This window comes from Thalassophryne amazonica, chromosome 5 (assembly GCF_902500255.1).
Source record: "Thalassophryne amazonica chromosome 5, fThaAma1.1, whole genome shotgun sequence".
Classification (NCBI taxonomy): Eukaryota; Metazoa; Chordata; class Actinopteri; order Batrachoidiformes; family Batrachoididae; genus Thalassophryne; species Thalassophryne amazonica.
Genome location: NC_047107.1, coordinates 7,400,902 through 7,422,844, shown reverse-complemented (window position 1 = coordinate 7,422,844; position 21,943 = coordinate 7,400,902). Strand labels below are relative to the sequence as shown.

Below are 21,943 nucleotides of genomic sequence, written 5' to 3'. Positions count from 1 at the left end.
ATCTCGCGGTCAAAGGAGGAATAATAAACTATAACAGAACTCAGAGTGCAGACCTTGCAGCTCAGCACAAGAACAAATATAAACTAGAAGAGAAATCAGAGTTCACAGTCTGTCTGCAGCCAAACTGTGCACTCTGATTCCTCTGTGCAGAGAACCTGCAGGCTGCATCGTCACCTCCTCTGTGCCCTCCTGCTGCGCGCACCTGACGCAGACATTCCTGCGTCGTCATGACGCAACTGGGAGCAGCCCTGTTGTGAAAGGGGCTTTAGATGCGTTTCACAGTGTAGGGTGGACAACGGCCAGGGAAGCCCCCTCTTGCCTCAGCTGCACCGTTTGCTGGTGACACCGGTTCAAAAATGCTCCATCCACCATGCCGTATGTCCCATGTCAGGTGCAGTCTTATGGCAAAAACAAACGTCTTGCTCTTGAAGATATAGATATGCAAAAATTTAGAAAGAAAGTAATTAGGACTTCATAAATTGAGTAAGATGCAGTGGAAATAATAATAAATAATAATTTTTAAAAACTACTGTGGACATATGGTGCATCCATAAAGTATTCACAGCGCTTCACTTTTTCCACATATTGTTACAGCCTTATTCCAAAATGGATAAAGAAAAAATTTTTCCTCAAAATTCTACACACAATATCCCATAATGACATTGTGAATGATGTTGTATTCACATCCTTTTCTGTGAAGCTCAAAATTGAGCTGAGGTGCATCCTGTTTCCACTGATCATCCTTGAGATGTTTCTACAGCTTAATTGGAGTCCATCTGGGTTAAATTCAGTTGATTGGACATGATTTGGAAAGACACACACTACATATAAGGTCAGCAGAGCAATGGAGCTTCTGTAATTCTTTTTCTGAGGTGAGTGAGTAATCTTAAATAAATTGTGGTGTTAGTGCACCACTGTTTATCGTGAACATTATCTTATGTTTGGTCTTGTTGGATTTGTGAGAATCTACTGAATCTACTGGTACCTTGTTTCCCATGTAACAATAAGAAATATACTCAAAACCTGGATTAATCTTTTTAGTCACATAGCACTACTATTATTCTGAACACTACTGTACATGTCCACCCTTAGTCTCCTATTCCTACTATTTTTGCCATTGTAAGTTAATCTCCCTCCAAACAATGCTCTTACCCTCTGGTTTGGAAAGATTGATACTGATGTCTATGTTTTCATTTGTCACAGCTTTTTTTTGGCCAACCTATCCACCTTCTCATTTGTTGGGATACCGATATGCACTGGAACCCACATCAGTGTTATCTCAACCCCTTTCCTTGCCACATCACTAATCGTAAAAAGAATGTGTAAATGAGGTCATGCCCACTCCTGGATGGACTTGTTCCAATGCTATTGATAGCTGACACAGGGTCAGTTCAATGTGCATAAGTAGTGTGTGTGTGTGTGTGTGTGTGTGTGTGTGTCACTTTAATGTCACCCCAGGGCACAAGGTTTCTATTTGGTTAAGGTCTCAGGATTGGGCTGGCCACTCCATAACATTAATGTTGTTGGTCTGGAACCATGTTGGTGCTCATTTGCTGGTGTGATTGGGGTTGTTGTCATTGAAACGCCCATTTCAAGGGCATTTCCTCCTTGGCGTAAGGCAACATGACTTCAAGTATTTTGATTTATTCAAACTGGTTCATGACACCCTAGTATGAGAAACGTCCCCATATCATGATGGTTGCGCCACCATGCTTCACCGTCTTTGCAATGTAATGTGGCTTGAATTCTCCAAAGAAACAGACACAGTAAATGGGCTGCATTTATATAGCGCTTTTCTGTCTGCATCAGATGCCCAAAGTGCTTTACAAATAATGCTTCATATTCAACCCGATGTGAGGGTGCTGCCATACAAGGTACTCACTACACACCAGGAGCAACTAGAGAATTAAGGACCTTGCCCAAGGACCCTTAGTGATTTTCTGGTCATGCTGGGATTTGAACCAAGGATCTTCTGATCTCAAGCTCCATCAAAAGCCATCTGCAAGCGGGTCTGTTGGTCCTGGACCCACTCATGAGCAAAGCCACCCACAGGATCCTGAACTCGATCGAACAAAGTCAACTGGTAGTCTCTGCTCCTGACCAAACATCAGCAGAAAGGAGACTCACCAGTTGCCTGATATGGAGTACTGTTATAAGCATACAGAATCTGTGGCAAACAGGAACCCCAGTCATGCTTCCAAGACACAGGCAGCGTATGCAACAAATCATGAAGCGTTCTGTTAAATTGCTTACATTGCCAATTCCAAGCTGGGTGGTATGGTGTTGTACCGGACTTCTCTATGCCATTAAAAACCACACAACTGCTGAATCGATACTCTCAAAACCCGTCCCTGATCACAGTGTATCTGAGCTGGAACCTCAAACCTCGAGAACCACTCTAACCAAAACTTAAGCTACCATAGCAGCTCCTTGATCACGTGTTGGACTGCCCACGTGTACTTACTGAAGATGTCAGTCATCACAAGAACGTCTTCTACTCCACCATGGCTAGGCTCTAAAATGGTAAAATCAATGGCAAGAATCTCATTAGGCCGGAATGCCAACAGGTGTCCCATAGGGCCATGAGCCGCTGGTTGACTCACATGCCTCTAAGGTCCCCATGCCCTTGATGAACCTCAGTCAACACGTCTACTTTTAAAGCCACAGGCAACACCAACTGCAACACAGCCCCAGCTGCATTGGGCCTAAACACCTGACGGTACAAAACATCATACCTCTACACCAACCGTTCCCACTGCCAAAGCAGCACCTAGGCTGACCGCGACACCCGTTTCCGCGCCTCCTTATCAGGACCACTTTTATGTTCCCAGAACCCCAAAGCTTCCTGAATAACTGAGTCAGCCTGCTGCAGCACAGCCAGGTCAGATGAAAGATGATGTTGCAAGACTGCAACAACAGCTTGCATTACGTCTACCTTATTCCCCTGACAAATCTGCTGCAAAGGCTCCAGAAGCCATGCACCACTAACCATTACCTGGAAGTCCTGCCCCCCAGGAGGGTGCTGACAGGAGAGAGCATCAGCGTTTTTATTGCTGTGACCTGAGCAATACTTGCTCAGTGGCCCCTGCTTTGCGGATGACAAATGACTCAACAGATTGTTGTCAGTATACACAATGCACCTATGGCCCAACAGGCACTCCCTGAACTTCTCAGTCATTGCCCACTTGAGCGGCAAAAACTCCAACTTCATGGAGCTGTAATTCATCATGTTATGCTCAGCGGGCCTTAACCCATAAATCCTGTTTCTGGGACAACACTGCAGAGGTAACTTTGGCTTTCAGTGCCTCAAAGCTATGGCCACACTCCTCTGTCCAATGACCCAAGCCCGGTTGATCCGCTTCACCCCAGCCAACTCAGCTACTGACTTAAGCAAGGGTGTTGCCAACCTTGCAAAACCCTCTACAAACTGGCGGTAGTAGCTGGCAAAGCCCAAAAGAAGACCACAGTTCCAAAAGTGTGGCCGGAGCCGGCCAGTGGGCAACCACCTCCACTTTACCAGGGTCGGTGGCAACACCCTTATCGGAGATGACATACCCCACGTAATGCACTTCCTGCTGGAAAACGGCACACTTCTTGAGTTTCATCTCTAGCCCCTCGTGCTGCAAATGCTCCTGCACCACCCACAATCTGTCCAGATGTTGTTCAATGGTAGAGGAAAAAAAAACACATCGTCATTCAAATACAACAATAAAGACAGACATTGCTGGCCACCAAAAATCAATCAATCAATCAATTTTTTTTTTATATAGCGCCAAATCACAACAAACAGTTGCCGCAAGGCGCTTTATATTGTAAGGCAAGGCCATACAATAATTATGTAAAACCCCAACGGTCAAAACGACCCCCTGTGAGCAAGCACTTGGCTACAGTGGGAAGGAAAAACTCCCTTTTAACAGGAAGAATCCTCCAGCAGAACCAGGCTCAGGGAGGGGCAGTCTTCTGCTGGGACTGGTTGGGGCTGAGGGAGAGAACCAGGAAAAAGACATGCTGTGGAGGGGAGCAGAGATCGATCACTAATGATTAAATGCAGAGTGGTGCATACAGAGCAAAAAGAGAAAGAAACAGTGCATCATGGGAACCCCCCAGCAGTCTACGTCTATAGCAGCATAACTAAGGGATGGTTCAGGGTCACCTGATCCAGCCCTAACTATAAGCTTTAGCAAAAAGGAAAGTTTTAAGCCTAATCTTAAAAGTAGAGAGGGTGTCTGTCTCCCTGATCTGAATTGGGAGCTGGTTCCACAGGAGAGGAGCCTGAAAGCTGAAGGCTCTGCCTCCCATTCTACTCTTACAAACCCTAGGAACTACAAGTAAGCCTGCAGTCTGAGAGCGAAGCGCTCTATTGGGATGATATGGTACTACGAGGTCCCTAAGATAAGATGGGACCTGATTATTCAAACCTTATAAGTAAGAAGAAGAATTTTAAATTCTGTTCTAGAATTAACAGGAAGCCAATGAAGAGAGGGCCAATATGGATGAGATATGCTCTCTCCTTCTAGTCCCCGTCAGTACTCTAGCTGCAGCATTTTGAATTAACTGAAGGCTTTTTAGGGAACTTTTAGGACAACCTGATAATAATGAATTACAATAGTCCAGCCTAGAGGAAATAAATGCATGAATTAGTTTTTCAGCATCACTCTGAGACAAGACCTTTCTGATTTTAGAGATATTGCATAAATGCAAAAAAGCAGTCCTACATATTTGTTTAATATGCGCTTTGAATGACATATCTTGATCAAAAATGACTCCAAGATTTCTCACAGTATTACTAGAGGTCAGGGTAATGCCATCCAGAGTAAGGATCTGGTTAGACACCATGTTTCTAAGATTTGTGGGGCCAAGTACAATAACTTCAGTTTTATCTAAGTTTAAAAGCAGGAAATTAGAGGTCATCCATGCCTTTATGTCTGTAAGACAATCCTGCAGTTTAGCTAATTGGTGTGTGTCCTCTGGCTTCATGGATAGATAAAGCTGGGTATCATCTGCGTAACAATGAAAATTTAAGCAATACCGTCTAATAATACTACCTAAGGGAAGCATGTATAAAGTGAATAAAATTGGTCCTAGCACAGAACCTTGTGGAACTCCATAATTAACTTTAGTCTGTGAAGAAGATTCCCCATTTACATGAACAAATTGTAATCTATTAGACAAATATGATTCATACCACCGCAGCGCAGTGCCTTTAATACCTATGGCATGCTCTAATCTCTGTAATAACATTTTATGGTCAACAGTATCAAAAGCAGCACTGAGGTCTAACAGAACAAGCACAGAGATGAGTCCACTGTCCGAGGCCATAAGAAGATCATTTGTAACCTTCACTAATGCTGTTTCTGTACTATGATGAATTCTAAAACCTGACTGAAACTCTTCAAATAGACCATTCCTCTGCAGATGATCAGTTAGCTGTTTTACAACTACCCTTTCAAGAATTTTTGAGAGAAAAGGAAGGTTGGAGATTGGCCTATAATTAGCTAAGATAGCTGGGTCAAGTGATGGCTTTTAAGTAATGGTTTAATTACTGCCACCTTAAAAGCCTGTGGTACATAGCCAACTAACAAAGATAGATTGATCATATTTAAGATCGAAGCATTAAATAATGGTAGGACTTCCTTGAGCAGCCTGGTAGGAATGCATCCTCTGCATCAATCTCTGAAAGTTACCAGGAGCATTGCAAAGCCCAAAGGGCATACGGTTCCTCTCAAACAGACTGAAAGGCATGCAAAAGGCCGTCTTGGGATGATTAGCCTCGGCCACAGGAACCTGGTTATACCCACTTGCCAGATCCATAATGGAGAACCAGTGAGCCCCAGGGAGTGCATCCAAGGACTCATCAATCTGCAGCAAAGGAAAGGCATCATTCCTGGTTTTTCCATTCAGGAGCCTGTAGTCAACACACATACGCAAACTGCCATCCTTCTTCTTTTTAATCAGCACAAAAGGAGAGATATAGGGACTGCTACTCTCCCTAATAACATGTGCAACAAGCAGCTGATTGATGTGATCTTTAACCACCTCAATTCTCCGGTACCGCTGTTGCACTGGAACATCATCCAGAAGTGGAATCTCATGCGATATTAGGTCAGTACAACCCAGATCCCCATGTTGGACTGAAAAGACAGAACTAAACTGACCCAGCAGTGCTCTCACCTCACCTTGTACCTCCAAAGGTAAGTGACCCAACTCCAAGGCTGCGATCTGATCCTGCACTGATGGAGAAACAGACTGCGAGGTCTGCAACCCCTGTAGGCAAACTCAAAACCTGCATGTCCTGGCAAGTGCCAACCATAGCCTGGTGACATAGCCACACATCCACTTAGCAACACACACATCAATGAGCCCGCAGCTGTGGCTGGCACCTACCTGTTCTCACAGGAACGTGGAAGAGAACATGCCCGACAAACACCTCTAGCCGATCTCCAAAAAAAATGAGAGAAAGAAAAACGCACTTTGCCTTCTTTTATGTGAGCACTCTCATGCACTTATTGGCTGAACTCAACCCGCCAACTGAAAATCATTCATCCTGCTACACTTGCATCTCCTACACAGAATGTAGTCCACCTGGGTGCACCTTCCTCCACTCTTGTATGCCACCCTGTCCCTTTTTCTTAAAAGTACCACACCACAGCCATTTCCATCCTTCTTGGAAAATTAACTACCGTCTGTCCTTCCATGTTCCTGTCCTTGATACCATATCTACCTATTACTTCCTCATCACTTCTGTTCCCTTCACCAACATGAGTCTTCTCCTATCACCACTCATTCATGCTTGGGCACACTCTCCACCCCCTCATCTAACTCACTACATAAATCTTCCTTCTACATCTCGCAATCTACCTGTGGGGCATATGCACTGATGATTTTCATCATCACCCCTTCAATTTGAACTTCACACTCATCACCCTGTCAGACACTCACTTAACCTCCAACACACTCTTAACATACTCTTCCTATAAAATGACCCCAACACATTTCACTTCCAATCCTCACCATGATACAACAGCTTGAACCCGCTGCCTGTGCTCCTGCTCTTACTTCCCTCCACTTGGTCTCCTGCACACACAATATGTCTACCTTTCTCCTCTCAGGCACATCAGCCAGCTCTCCCCCTTTTCAGTCATACTGCCAACATTCAAAGTCCTGACTCTCACTTCCACCCTTCTAGTTTTCCTCTTCTCCTACTGTCTGTGTCTGAATAACTTCAATGTTGTTGAAAAATACATGACTCAGAGGTTTGAGCATGACCAGTGTTTCTCCTGAGCCGTTCCTGTAACCTGTTATGTCTTGCACAGCACCATGGCACTGCAGCAGGCGCAGCTGCTTCTTAACATGAGCAGTCTGGAGCCAGTCAATTTTGGGGTGCAGCAAAACAACACGGAAACCTTTGCTGTGGTTCTCTGTCACCTGGCGGAGCTACATGCTGAGCAGGTAATACAGCTGATTTGATCTCCACTGGTCCTGTGGGCTCACCATTGTGGCATGGTAACAAATATTGACCTGGTTTATTTCCTGGCTTGTAGGAGCACCAGCTTGGTGCTGAATGTATAATTTTTTTTCTTCTGTGTGTGTTGGCTTTTTTCACAGGGCCTTTACGGTGCAGCTGAAGAAATTCTCCAGCATTTAAAAGAACAGTTTCCACCTCACACTCAGCATGCTAAGGTGCTTCTCAGACTTCATCCGTTAATCACTACACACCTTCTAAATGATTATTTTCATCATTCATTTGTTTAAATTGGTAAATTTGCCATTTAAGTTTCAAGTCTGATACTAGGGCTGCACAATTTGAAGTAGTAGTCATATTGCCATTATTGTAGAAGACATTTCAATTGTGATATGGTAAATGTATGTTTTGTTTTTTGTAATTTGTCAGGTCCGTAAAGATTAAAGTAGTGATGTTTTTGTAATTTTACTTCTGTACGCCACCATAATGGAGTTGAAATAAAACGGTCAAGATGTTCTTGCAATGTCGACTTTCAGTTTTAGTTCAAGGGGTTTGCCTTAGACTGTATATATACTGGACAGAGCCTGCGTGATGTCATCCATTGGTTCTCTGTAGACACCCGGAACAGCTGAAATGAAAAAAATCTTGATTAGGATGGGATGTTTCAGAAGTCATGGGCAGGGTATTAGGCTGTTCCTGACCAGATTTTCAGCAAGCAGCATCATCCTTGCTAGTCTTGTATCCCCACCACTAGTAGTGACACTTTTGTTGAAGGAAATTTGAAACTGCTGGCTAAGGCTAAGCGTAAATTTGGTAAGATTGTAATTCACGTCGGCAGTAATGACACCCGGTTACGCCAATCGGAGGTCACTAAAATTAACATTGAATCGGTGTGTAACTTTACAAAAACAATGTCGGACTCTGTAGTTTTCTCTGGGCCCCTCCCCAATCGGACCGAGAGTGACATGTTTAGCCGCATGTTCTCCTTGAATTGCTGGCTGTCTGAGTGGTGTCCAAAAAATGAGGTGGGCTTCATAGATAATTGGCAAAGCTTCTGGGGAAAACCTGGTCTTGTTAGGAGAGACGGCATCCATCCCACTTTGGATGGAGCAGCTCTTATTTCTAGAAATCTGGCCAATTTTCTTAAATCCTCCAAACCGTGACTATCCAGGGTTGGGACCAGGAAGCAGAGTTGTAGTCTTACACACCTCTCTGCAGCTTCTCTCCCCCTGCCATCCCCTCATTTCTTTGCTAATAAAATTTTAACTATTAGAGAAAAAATTACTCATAACCATCCCAAAGACGTATCGTTATCTTTGGCTGCTTTCAGTGATGCCGGTATTTGGTTAGACTCTTTCTCTCAGATTGTTCTGTCTGAGTTATTTTCATTAGTTACTTCATCCAAGCCATCAACATGTCTATTAGACCCCATTCCTACCAGGCTGCTCAAGGAAGCCCTACCATTATTTAATGCTTTGATCTTAAATATGATCAATCTATCTTTATTAGTTGGCTATGTACCGCAGGCTTTTAAGGTGGCAGTAATTAAACCATTACTTAAAAAGCCATCACTTGACCCAGCTATCTTAGCTAATTATAGGCCAATCTCCAACCTTCCTTTTCTCTCAAAAATTCTTGAAAGGGTAGTTGTAAAACAGCTAACTGATCATCTGCAGAGGAATGGTCTATTTGAAGAGTTTCAGTCAGGTTTTAGAATTCATCATAGTACAGAAACAGCATTAGTGAAGGTTACAAATGCTCTTCTTATGGCCTCAGACAGTGGACTCATCTCTATGCTTGTTCTGTTAGACCTCAGTGCTGCTTTTGATACTGTTGACCATAAAATGTTATTACAGAGATTAGAGCATGCCATAGGTATTAAAGGCACTGCGCTGCGGTGGTTTGAATCATATTTATCTAATAGATTACAAGTTGTTCATGTAAATGGGGAATCTTCTTCACAGACTAAGGTTAATTATGGAGTTCCACAAGGTTCCACAAGGACCAATTTTATTCACTTTATACATGCTTCCCTTAGGCAGTATTATTATACGGCATTGCTTAAATTTTCATTGTTACGCAGATGATACCCATCTTTATCTATCCATGAAGCCAGAGGACACACACCAATTAGCTAAACTGCAGGATTGTCTTACAGACATAAAGACATGGATGACCTCTAATTTCCTGCTTTTAAACTCAGATAAAACTGAAGTTATTGTACTTGGCCCCACAAATCTTAGAAACATGGTGTCTAACCAGATCCTTACTCTGGATGGCATTACCCTGACCTCTAGTAATACTGTGAGAAATCTTGGAGTCATTTTTGATCAGGATATGTCCTTCAATGCGCATATTAAGCAAATATGTAGGACTGCTTTCTTGCATTTACACAATATCTCTAAAATTAGAAAGGTCTTATCTCAGAGTGATGCTGAAAAACTAATTCATGCATTTATTTCCTCTAGGCTGGACTATTGTAATTCATTATTATCAGGTTGTCCTAAAAGTTCCCTGAAAAGCCTTCAGTTAATTCAAAATGCTGCAGCTAGAGTACTAACAGGGACTAGAAGGAGAGAGCATATCTCACCCATATTGGCCTCTCTTCATTGGCTTCCTGTTAATTCTAGAATAGAATTTAAAATTCTTCTTCTTACTTATAAGGTTTTGAATAATCAGGTCCCATCTTATCTTAGGGACCTCATAGTACCATATCACCCCAATAGAGCGCTTCGCTCTCAGAGTGCAGGCTTACTTGTAGTTCCTAGGGTTTGTAAGAGTATAATGGGAGGCAGAGCCTTCAGCTTTCAGGCTCCTCTCCTGTGGAACCAGCTCCCAATTCAGATCAGGGAGACAGACACCCTCTCTACTTTTAAGATTAGGCTTAAAACTTTCCTTTTTGCTAAAGCTTATAGTTAGGGCTGGATCAGGTGCCCCTGAACCATTCCTTAGTTATGCTGCTATAGACTTAGACTGCTGGGGGGTTCCCATGATGCACTGTTTCTTTCTCTTTTTGCTCTGTATGCACCACTCTGCATTTAATCATTAGTGATTGATCTCTGCTCCCCTCCACAGCATGTCTTTTTCTTGGTTCTCTCCCTCAGCCCCAACCAGTCCCAGCAGAAGACTGCCCCTCCCTGAGCCTGGTTCTGCTGGAGTTTTCTTCCTGTTAAAAGGGAGTTTTTCCTTCCCACTGTCGCCAAGTGCTTGCTCACAGGGGGTTGTTTTGACTGTTGGGGATTTACGTAATTATTGTATGGCCTTGCCTTACAATATAAAGCGCCTTGGGGCAACTGTTTGTTGTGATTTGGCACTATATAAATAAAATTGCTGAATTGATGATGATGACATTAGGGATGCACCAATCCCAATACCAGTATCGGCCTGATCCAGTATTCATTTACTCGTACTTTTAATCATAAAATGTCCCTGATGCTCTGTGACTCGATACCCCTTTACAGCAGCGTAATGTCAACCTCTCAGTATGGGATTTTTCAACCACACGTTCTGAAATTTCTGGACTATAAGCAGCTATTTTTTTCATACGTTGTGAACACTGAGGCTTAAACAATGATGCAACTAATTTATGGGTTATTACAGGCTTTCATGTAATTTACTTATAAGTCGAAATACGTCTGTCAGTGTTGTCCATTAATTGGCTGAAAGCCGCGGGCCATCATGCGGAGAAAATTCACACAGATTATAAATAAAAAAATAATCCACATAAAGCCTCCTGCGTTTGGAACACAACATCTGAAAATACTTTAATTCCTCGTGTGGCTGAAAAAAAGTTCCTCCGTGAGTTTGGCACTTTACGCCAGTTCCTCTGTCAGAACTCAGATCAGGGTTTCAGCAGTGGAAATTGTGATTGAAATTGGTGAGTTTCAGCCCTTGGTGTGGGTGTTCAGCCTGATAGGAGACTGGCTCGGTCTGCTACAGTTTTAATCCGTGCGGAAGCGGAATGTCTGTGGCGCTACGTTCTGACCCTCCGCTCGCCTCCACGAGCTGCATTTGTGCCAGAAGTTGAGTCACTGCTCCTCGTTAACTGCTCAGTTAGCACAGGCTATTCTGTCTGAAAGCAAGGAAATTATCCCATGATCCACAAAGATAAATAAAATAAAATAAAATAATGTTAAAATAACTCAGTTTTGCTTAATGGTAATGTGGAGAGTGAAAGCGTGTTTTGCTCAGTGTCACACATTGTAGATAAAAACAGAAACAGAAATAATGCAGAGAAGCTCTTTTCATCAAAAAGAATGTGCCCCTCACATTTTCAAAACAGGCTTTTAGTCCTCACAGACATAAATAAAGTTATTGATGGACAGTTTCAGTTCAGTTCCTGGTGTTTTATATTTTGTAGTGCTGAAGTCCACAGGTTACATTTCAGTGAGATGTCTAGCAGTGTCATGTTTGTTAAGAAACACACGATTAATGTTAAAGGACAATTTGCTGTAATCAAAAAGTGAACTTACATGATTTAAGTGAAATATTTGTAAATAAAAACAAAGCTAATGATATGGTTAGCAGTTACAGTCAAAAGTAAGGAAAAACTGATGAATAAAACATTTTCAGAGTCATCATAAAACTGTAACGCTATCATTAAGTGTTTGTATTGGTACTCGGTATCGACGAGTACTCATACTCGTACTTGTACTCAGTCTGGAAAAAGTGGTATCAGTGCATCCCTACTTCACATGTGACTCTTGAACTCCCCAGTCTCAGCAGCAATGCCTCAAACAGAGAGAAAAAGAGCACAATCAATTGGACATAACTAACAGCACCGAAGGCATTAGTTTCATGAGAAATAGATCAACAGAGAATCAGAGAGGTACTAATATAGTCGCCGGCAACTAGCCTTATGCTAACAAACCCGAATTTAGATATAATGAGGCGGAGACCTTCTCCGTTGACTCAGGTGAGGATTATCACTAGGATTGTGAGGGAGTGTCAGTTACGATTGTGGCCATGTAGTGTATTTCTTTGGACATGATCCCGCAGGCAGGAGCCTGAATGTTGAGGACCACAGGGGCTGGAAAAGACCCAGGACAAGCCCACATTACACCTGGCTGAAGCCAATAGGCTGTTACTTTTGAGAGATGAGGATGGACTAGATTGTGTGCCTGGTTAGCTGCCATTCACGACCCCTGTTCCATAATGTGGTGGAGTCAGAAAGGTGTGGTATCAGCACCTGACCTGACCTGATAGTCACTAAATTTGTGGATTCATTGACTGTTTCATCTCTTGAATGAGGAAAAAAACTATTGTACATCTATTAAATCATTCCAATTTGTTCATAGATTCATTTGTCTTTTTTCATTCTTGTTTACTTTGCATGTAAAAGTGATGTCTGCCAGAACAAAGGAGAGATTAATTTTGATAGAAGAAATAAACTTTAAGGTTTTTTTTGTTTCTCTCCTTTGACTTCCAATTTAGCTCTGGATGCAGTGTGATTTGAAAATCCAGTTTGAAAAGCACATGCATGATGGGAAATTCCATTTAGCCGAACCACAAGTCACAGCCATTTCTGCCTTAAACAAAACTGAGGGTCTCTACAGGTAAACTCAACACAAAAACATTGACTTCCGATCTTGACACCTGTTTCAGATATTGTATGTTGCTCAGATGGTGTATTTACTGACAGGAAAGCTCAAGTTCTGAAGGCTCTCAGACAGACTTCGGAGGCATCCCGTATTTTACAGAGACTCCAGGTGCACTGTGAGAAAACCAAATGCACAGAGATGCTTATCAGGTACATACAGATTTTTATTTTATAAATCTTCATGGTTCCAATACTGAAACTCCAGCTATGTGTGTGCAAACACAGCAGCAGTTAGTCCAATGAACTTTTAATACTCACTGTAATCAAAAGTTTGGACAACAGTGCAGTTGATCGATAACAGGAAATGCAAAGAGAAACTTCGTAGACTTTAGAAATTGAAATTTTGATAAAATTGAAAATTTTGATAAAACAGATAATTTCTACAGTACACCAACAAAAAGAAGATAGAATGGACAGCAAAACATTTCTGGCAACACCACAGATTGTATACATCTGTTTGCATGCAAAGGATACAAAATTCAGTATGTTGGGGAAACGATAAAAGAGTTCAATCAGAGGGTTTGTAATTGCTAATTAGAAAATGCTAACCAAGGATTCAGATGGACTTTAATGAGCTGTCTCAGAGAAAATCATGCAGGGGTGGCTGGATGACTAACTCCGATTTTGATGAAATTTTCACCATATACCCTTCAAGTAGATCAATTAGGAATGGCAAAATCAGTCAAAATTTTACTTGAATTTTGGTCAGTTCAAAACTTGATGTCAAAATGGCCTCAGATTAAAAATATAGTAAAAATGGCCAGCTTTGACATATCCATTCTCAATTCTCAAGGGGTAGATAGAAAAAGTGAGTATGATTCCTCATACGGAGTGCCGATACCTGATACTGGTATCAGCATCGGTGCATCCCTAATACAGGTGCTGGTCACATAATTAGAATATCATGAAAAAGTTGATTTATTTCAGTAATTCCATTCAGAAAGTGAAACTTGTATATTATATTCATTCATTACACACAGACTGATATATTTCAAGTGTTTATTTCTTTTAACTTCGATGATTATAACTGACGACTAATGAAAACCCCAAATTCAGTATCTCAGAAAATGAGAATACGAATTGTGAAAAGGCTGAATACTGAAGACACTTGGTGTCACACTCTAATCAGATAATTAACTCCAAACACCTGCAAAGACCTTTAACTCGTGTCTCAGTCTAGTTCTGTAGGCTACACAATCATGGGGAAGACTGCTGACTTCACGTCTTGCCTGGGCTAAAGACAAAAAGGACTGGACTGCTGCTGAGTGCTCCAAAGTTATGTTCTCTGATCAAAGTCAATTTTGCATTTTCTTTGGAAATCAAGGTCCCAGAGTCTGGAGGAAGAGAGGAGAGGTACAGATTCCACGTTGCTTGAGGTCCAGTGTAAAGTTTCCACAGTCAGTGATGGTTTGGGGTGCTATGTCATCTACTGGTGTTGGTCCACTGTGTTTTCTGAGGTCCAAGGTCAATGTGGCCGTCTACCGGGAACTTGTAGAGAACTTCATGCTTCCTGCTGCTGACCAACTTTATGGAGATGCAGATTTCATTTTCCAACAGGATTTGGCACCTGCACACAGTGCCAAAGCTACCAATACCTGGTTTAAGGACCATGGTATCCCTGTTCTTAATTGGCCAGCAAACTTGTCTGACCTTAACCCCACAGAAAATCTGTGGGGTATTGTGAAGAGGAAGATGCAACACGCCAGACCCAACAATGCAATGCCCAAAAATAACCAAGACTCCGGAGGGTTAAACACTAACATTGTACGTGTGCTGATGGAAGGTCATTAGCTGTGCTAACACTCACACTTGTGTGCCAAAACAAATACTTCAGGTTTCAACGGTAACTCAGAAGATTGCATGAAAGACATAAAGAACAGTAACAGCAATGACTGTAAACCACATAACATGCGAGAAACAGCATTAACTGGTAGTTTTTTCAGCAAACATACTAACCAGTGCATGGTGGGAAAATCCCAGCTTCTGCTACCCCAGCGCACTACATTGTTAAACTGCAACAAAGAAATACTATAAGTGTGTTTTGTTTACAGTGTAAGAAATGAACGATGGACTTGCTGTGTGTGTAAACAGGGTGATGCTTTCCAGTGCTGAGCTCCACTGGGAGTCCTCTGGTTTCTCCACCGCTCTCCCTCTCCTCCTGCAGGCTTTGGCTCTGGCTCGACAGCACCACCTACAGGCCCTGGCCTCAGAGACCCTCCTTCACTTGGCCTTCACTCAGGTCAGCCACAACAGGGCATCCTGCTTCACTTACTCTCCTGCATGCAAACTGCCACAGTCTCTTGTTCCCAGGGGCATGTCAGTAATGTTCTGACTCAGGCTGCTATTCCAGAGCAGGGGTGCCCAGCCTTTTTTGAACAGAGATCTACTTTTAAAGTTGACAGTGTATGGAGATCTACCAAGTCATATCGAACGCCACAGTATAGCCACAATTTATTGTGCACTAATACAGTAACACAATTTTCTGGCACAATATAATGTTTTAACAATAATAATGTATTGTGCATGGTGCAAAGAATAAGCACAAGTAGGCCTAGGACTGGCCCGAAAGAAAGCGGATCAGTTGTAACTTGCTTCATTTCTGAGGTCATGTGGAACAAATCGTGATAAAAATCGCAGAAAACATGGAGAATCACCAGGAAAATACAAACTGTCATGTAATTTTGTAACTTTTAACCATTTCACAAGATTTCAACTACGCTATTGATGAGGCCATGGTCTGGCATGGTCCCGCATGCACACCCCCCCCCAACCCTATAAGTTTGGCAACATTAGAAAGCTTAGAATGTCTAGATTATACAGTAGTGTTCAGAATAATAGTAGTGCTATATAACTAAAAAGATTAATCCAGGTTTTGATTATATTTCTTATTGTTACATGGGAAACAAGGTACCAGTAGATTCAGTAGATTCTCACAAATCCAACAAGACCAAGCATTCATGATATGCACACTCTTAAGGCTATGAAGTTGGGCTATTATTAAAAAAAAAGTAGAGGTCATTGTCTTGTTGAAACACCCATTTCAAGGGCATGTCCTCTTCAGCATAAGGCAACATGACCTCTTCAAGTATTTTGACATATCCAAACTGATCCATGATACCTGGTATGCGATATATAAGCCCAACACCATAGTAGGAGAAACATGCCCATATCATGATGCTTGCACCACCATGCTTCACTGTCTTCACTGTGAACTGTGGCTTGAATTCAGAGTTTGGGCGTCGTCTCACAAACTGTCTGCAGCCCTTGGACCCAAAAAGAACAATTTTACTCTTATCAGTCCACAAAATATTCCTCCATTTCTCTTTAGGCCAGTTGATGTGTTCTTTGGCAAATTGTAACCTTTTCTGCACGTCTTTTATTTAACAGAGGGACTTTACGGGGGATTCTTGCAAATAAATTAGCTTCACACAGGCGTCTTCTAACTGTCACAGCACTTAAAGGTAACTCCAGACTGTCTTTGATCATCCTGGAGCTGATCAATGGGTGAGCCTTTGCCATTCTGGTTATTATTCTATCCATTTTGATGGTGGTTTTCCATTTTCTTCCACACGTCTCTTTTTTTTGTCCATTTTAAAGCATTTGAGATCATTGTAGATGAACAGCCTATAATTTTTTGCACCTGCATATAAGTTTTCCCCCTCCAATCAACTTTTTAATCAAACTATGCTGCTCTTCTGAACAATGTCTTGAATGTCCCATTTTCCTCAGGCTTTCAAAGAGAAAAGCATGTTCAACAGGTGCTGGCTTCATCCTTACATAGGGGACACCTGATTCACACCTGTTTGTTCCACAAAATTGACGAAGTCACTGACTGAATGCCACACTACTATTATTGTGAACACCCCCTTTTCTACTTTTTTTTACTAATAGCCCAATTTCATAGCCTTAACAGTGTGCATATCATGAATGCTTGGTCTTGTTGGATTTGTGAGAATCTACTGAATCTACTGGTACCTTGTTTCCCATGTAACAATAAGAAATATACTCAAAACCTGGATTAATCTTTTTAGTCACATAGCACTACTACAACCCCTGGCAAAAATTATGGAATCACCGGCCTCGGAGGATGTTCATTCAGTTGTTTAATTTTGTAGAAAAAAGCAGATCACAGACATAACACAAAACTAAAGTAATTTCAAATGGCAACTTTCTGGCTTTAAGAAATCAGGAAAAAAAAAAAATGTGGCAGTCAGTAACGGTTACTTTTTTAGACCAAGCAGAGGGAAAAAAATATGGAATCACTCAATTCTGAGGAAAAAATTATGGAATCATGAAAAACAAAAGAACGCTCCAACACATCACTAGTATTTTGTTGCACCACCTCTGGCTTTTATAACAGCTTGCAGTCTCTGAGGCATGGACTTAATGAGTGACAAACAGTACTCTTCATCAATCTGGCTCCAACTTTCTCTGATTGCTGTTGCCAGATCAGCTTTGCAGGTTGGAGCCTTGTCATGGACCATTTTCTTCAACTTCCACCAAAGATTTTCAATTGGATTAAGATCCGGACTATTTGCAGGCCATGACATTGACCCTATGTGTCTTTTTGCAAGGAATGTTTTCACAGTTTTTGCTCTATGGCAAGATGCATTAAAATGATTTCATCATCCCCAAACATCCTTTCAATTGATGGGATAAGAAAAGTGTCCAAAATATCAACGTAAACTTGTGCATTTATTGATGATGTAATGACAGCCATCTCCCCAGTGCCTTTACCTGACATGCAGCCCCATATCATCAATGACTGTGGAATTTTTTTCTTCAGGCAGTCATCTTTATAAATCTCATTGGAACGGCACCAAACAAAAGTTCCAGCATCATCACCTTGCCCAGTGCAGATTTGAGATTCATCACTGAATATGACTTTCATCCAGTCATCCACAGTCCACGATTGCTTTTCCTTAGCCCATTGTAACCTTGTTTCTTTCTGTTTAGGTGTTAATGATGGCTTTCGTTTAGCTTTTCTGTATGTAAATCCCATTTCCTTCAAGCGGTTTCTTACAGTTCAGTCACAGACGTTGACTCCAGTTTCCTCCAGTTTCCTCCCATTCGTTCCTCATTTGTTTTGTTGTGCATTTTCGATTTTTGAGACATATTGCTTTAACTTTTCTGTCTTGACGCTTTGATGTCTTCCTTGGTCTACCAGTATGTTTGCCTTTAACAACCTTCCCATGTTGTTTGTATTTGGTCCAGAGTTTAGACACAGCTGACTGTGAACAACCAACATCTTTTGCAACATTGCGTGATGATTTACCCTCTTTTAAGAGTTTGATAATCCTCTCCTTTGTTTCAATTGACATCTCTCGTGTTGGAGCCATGATTCAGGGTGATTCCATAATTTATTCCTCAGAATTAAGTGAGTCCATATTTTTTTCCCTCTGCTTGGTCTAAAAAAGTAACCGTTACTGACTGCCACAATTATTTTTCCTGATTTCTTATAGTGTTTCTTAAAGCCATAAAGTTGCCATTTGAAATTACTTTAGTTTTGTGTCATGTCTGTGATCTGCTTTTTTTTCTACAAAATTAAACTGAATGAACATCCTCTGAGGCCGGTGATTCCATAATTATTGCCAGGGGTTGTATTATTCTGAACACTACTGTATAATCTAGACATCCTAAGCTTTCTAATGTTACCAGATTTATAGGGTTGGGGGGGTGCATGCGGGACCATGCCAGACCATGGCCTCATCAATAGCGTAGTTGAAATCTTGTGAAATGGTTAAAAGTTACAAAATTACCTGACAGTTTGTATTTTCCTGGTGATTCTGCATTTTTTCTGCGATTTTCATCACAATTTGTTCCACATGACCTCAGAAATTAAGCAAGTTACAACTGACCCTCTTTCCCCCACAGTATGTGCCTTGTTTATAATCACGTGAACCTATTTAAAATGTCTTAATTATTATGAATATGATGACACATTATGCCATTCTTTTTTCATTACAAACATAAAAAAGAACATTTATGTGAAATTCAAAGATTTCCCTTCACTTCCCCATATTTCAGAGATTTGCCCAAATTGTGTGTGTGTGTGTGTGTGTGATCTTGAATAAAGGGTTTTCCGTTTTTCGTGCCGAGATGTTACAGAGATCAGGGTTGATCTGGTCTTGGAGAGCAGGTATGCATGCGTTTGTCTCATTCTCTCCAAGCTTTGGTTCCACGTTGGCTTGAGAAGCCCAGACGTGAAGAGTGGTGAGGGTCTGCACCTGTCCTTGGTCTGGGCTGACTTTGTTTCCACTCGTCTGTGCAGATGATGCTGGGGGTTCCTGAGCAGGGTCTGAGCATTTTGCATGAAGCCATTGAGCCGGTTCTGGCCCACAGTGCAGTTATGGATAAAGGCCGCGCCCTGCTGCTGATGGCCCGCTGTCAGATGGCCGTAGGCGGACTCAGGCCACATGAGCAACCACAAGCAGGTAACCGCTTGGCCCCTCCCAACAACCATGATGGAGGTGACATTTCACTTTCCTTTAAACAGTTTCTTGAAATTCCAAAAATTCCAAGTTTGACAAACTTAAACTGTTGGAGCTTCACTTTACACTCTGCGGTTTGTGGTCTTCTCCTCGCAGCCTTGGATGCAGCTGTTTTAGCCCTTGACACGCTAAGCGAGGCTGAAGCCTACTTCTCCAAGCTCAACTGTAAGGAGCGGCTGCGGGACGTGCACTACCTGCAGGCTCAGCTCCACCACTCTCTGGGCCAAAGCTCCCAGTGCAACAAAAGTGCCATGCTCTTCCGCCTGCTGGACCAGGAGCTGCAGTCTCCAGCACCGCCAGCCTCCATGCGACTGTAGGCGCTGCACAAACACGTGATGATAAACCGTCCTGTCAAAAACACACAAAGGTCAGGAAAGATGGAATTGTTCCTCTTTCCACGTCATTAAACACATTCAGCACTTCTGCTGCCTGTGGGTTTTTTTTTTTTTTTTTTTTTTTTAGTGAAGATGTGGAAGATGATATCAGTGAGTGTGACGCGTGGGATTCGATATGTCTTTGGCCACTTTGTAAAACAAGATTTCTGTCTGATTTTGGTGTTGTGTAACTTCTGTTGAATCAATGTGGTTTTGTTCCTCTGTTTCATTCCCCATGAAATTACAAAACTGACCTTTGACCTGCATTTTGCTGTGCATGAATGTTCATGCTCATAGATGTTGATTCACTGCCATCTGTTGCCGTGGTTTGTAATTGTTAAAGATGGGTCCATTTGTTTTCATCTTGAATGCTTGTCGGAATTCCTGCTGCTCTCCACTAGATGGCCCTCCTGGCCTTTATTTTCTGAACAGGAGATTGGCTCTCACCTCAGAGGTGTTTTTGATGTAAGGACTCAGAACAGTGCTGAAATGATCCACGAACCATTAAAGTAACCAGTTCTTAGAGTTGTTTTGCACTAAAAAGGCAGACTTTGTCTTTTTTTTTTATATATCTTTGGTTTGCAAAGTTATTTGGTTGAAGTGAGTCATTAAAATAGTGCTCAGCAATATTTGAACTGCTTTCTTACATTTTATAGTCCAGTAGATTAACCATAAATCCTAGTGAGTTGTCAGTCCTTCATGGATGTTCTGTTGACTGACATTTGTTTGGTTCCATCACTGCTGCAGATGCGTTAAGGTAGTTGAAGGTCGTTTTTGATGAATGAGGGTAATATCACAGCTACAAGATGAATGAATGAGATGAAGCAGGAATGCAGCAGAGGAGGAGCATATATAATATATATCATATTTCAGGCCCTTGACATAAAATTCTGCTTGAAGCGGTGTATCCTTATATCATTTATTATGATGTTTGTTGCAGCCAACAACAACAACAAAAAAAAGTGATGTGCACAGTCAGTTTTCAGTGTTACCCACATGGACAATAATTTACTTCATTGAAACCTTTTGCACAGTTTATATTAAAACAAATCAAATCAAATAAATTTTATTTATATAGCGCCAAATCACAACAAACAGTTGCCCCAAGGCGCTTTATATTGTAAGGCAAGGCCATACAATAATTACGTAAAAACCCCAAAGGTCAAAACGACCCCCTGTGAGCAAGCACTTGGCGACAGTGGGAAGGAAAAACTCCCTTTTAACAGGAAGAAACCTCCAGCAGAACCAGGCTCAGGGAGGGGCAGTCTTCTGCTGGGACTGGTTGGGGCTGAGGGAGAGAACCAGGAAAAAGACATGCTGTGGAGGGGAGCAGAGATCAATCACTAATGATTAAATGCAGAGTGGTGCATACAGAGCAAAAAGAGAAAGAAACACTCAGTGCATCATGGGAACCCCCCAGCAGTCTAAGTCTATAGCAGCATAACTAAGGGATGGTTCAGGGTCACCTGATCCAGCCCTAACTATAAGCGTTAGCAAAAAGGAAAGTTTTAAGCCTAATCTTAAAAGTAGAGAGGGTGTCTGTCTCCCTGATCTGAATTGGGAGCTGGTTCCACAGGAGAGGAGCCTGAAAGCTGAAGGCTCTGCCTCCCATTCTACTCTTACAAACCCTAGGAACTACAAGTAAGCCTGCAGTCTGAGAGAGAAGCACTCTATTGGGGTGATATGGTACTACGAGGTCCCTAAGATAAGATGGGACCTGATTATTCAAAACCTTATAAGTAAGAAGAAGAATTTTAAATTCTATTCTAGAATTAACAGGAAGCCAATGAAGAGAGGCCAATATGGGTGAGATATGCGCTCTCCTTCTAGTCCCTGTTAGTACTCTAGCTGCAGCATTTTGAATTAACTGAAGGCTTTTCAGGGAACTTATAGGACAACCTGATAATAATGAATTACAATAGTCCAGCCTAGAGGAAATAAATGCATGAATTAGTTTTTCAGCATCACTCTGAGACAAGACCTTTCTGATTTTAGAGATATTGCGTAAATGCAAAAA

At 41.9% G+C, this 21,943-nt stretch overlaps 1 protein-coding gene across 4 annotated transcripts in view; it reads left to right on the top strand.

Moving 5' to 3' along the window:
- anapc5 (anaphase promoting complex subunit 5) overlaps window positions 1-20,453 on the top strand; it is a 60,214-nt gene extending 39,761 nt beyond the window's left edge. The window contains exons 11-17 of one of the 4 annotated variants that reach the window (XM_034169696.1): window positions 7,314-7,449; window positions 7,606-7,680; window positions 12,896-13,017; window positions 13,104-13,211; window positions 15,153-15,300; window positions 19,333-19,531; window positions 19,649-20,453. In XM_034169696.1, the coding sequence (XP_034025587.1) occupies window positions 7,314-7,449; window positions 7,606-7,680; window positions 12,896-13,017; window positions 13,104-13,211; window positions 15,153-15,300; window positions 19,333-19,531; window positions 19,649-19,869 (1,009 nt within the window). In that variant the 3' untranslated portion in view covers window positions 19,870-20,453. The remainder of the gene's footprint in view (window positions 1-7,313; window positions 7,450-7,605; window positions 7,681-12,895; window positions 13,018-13,103; window positions 13,212-15,152; window positions 15,301-19,332; window positions 19,532-19,648) is intronic. The other 3 variants (XM_034169697.1, XM_034169698.1, XM_034169699.1) reach the window with 3 other exon arrangements.
- The last annotated feature ends 1,490 nt before the right edge of the window (window positions 20,454-21,943 follow it).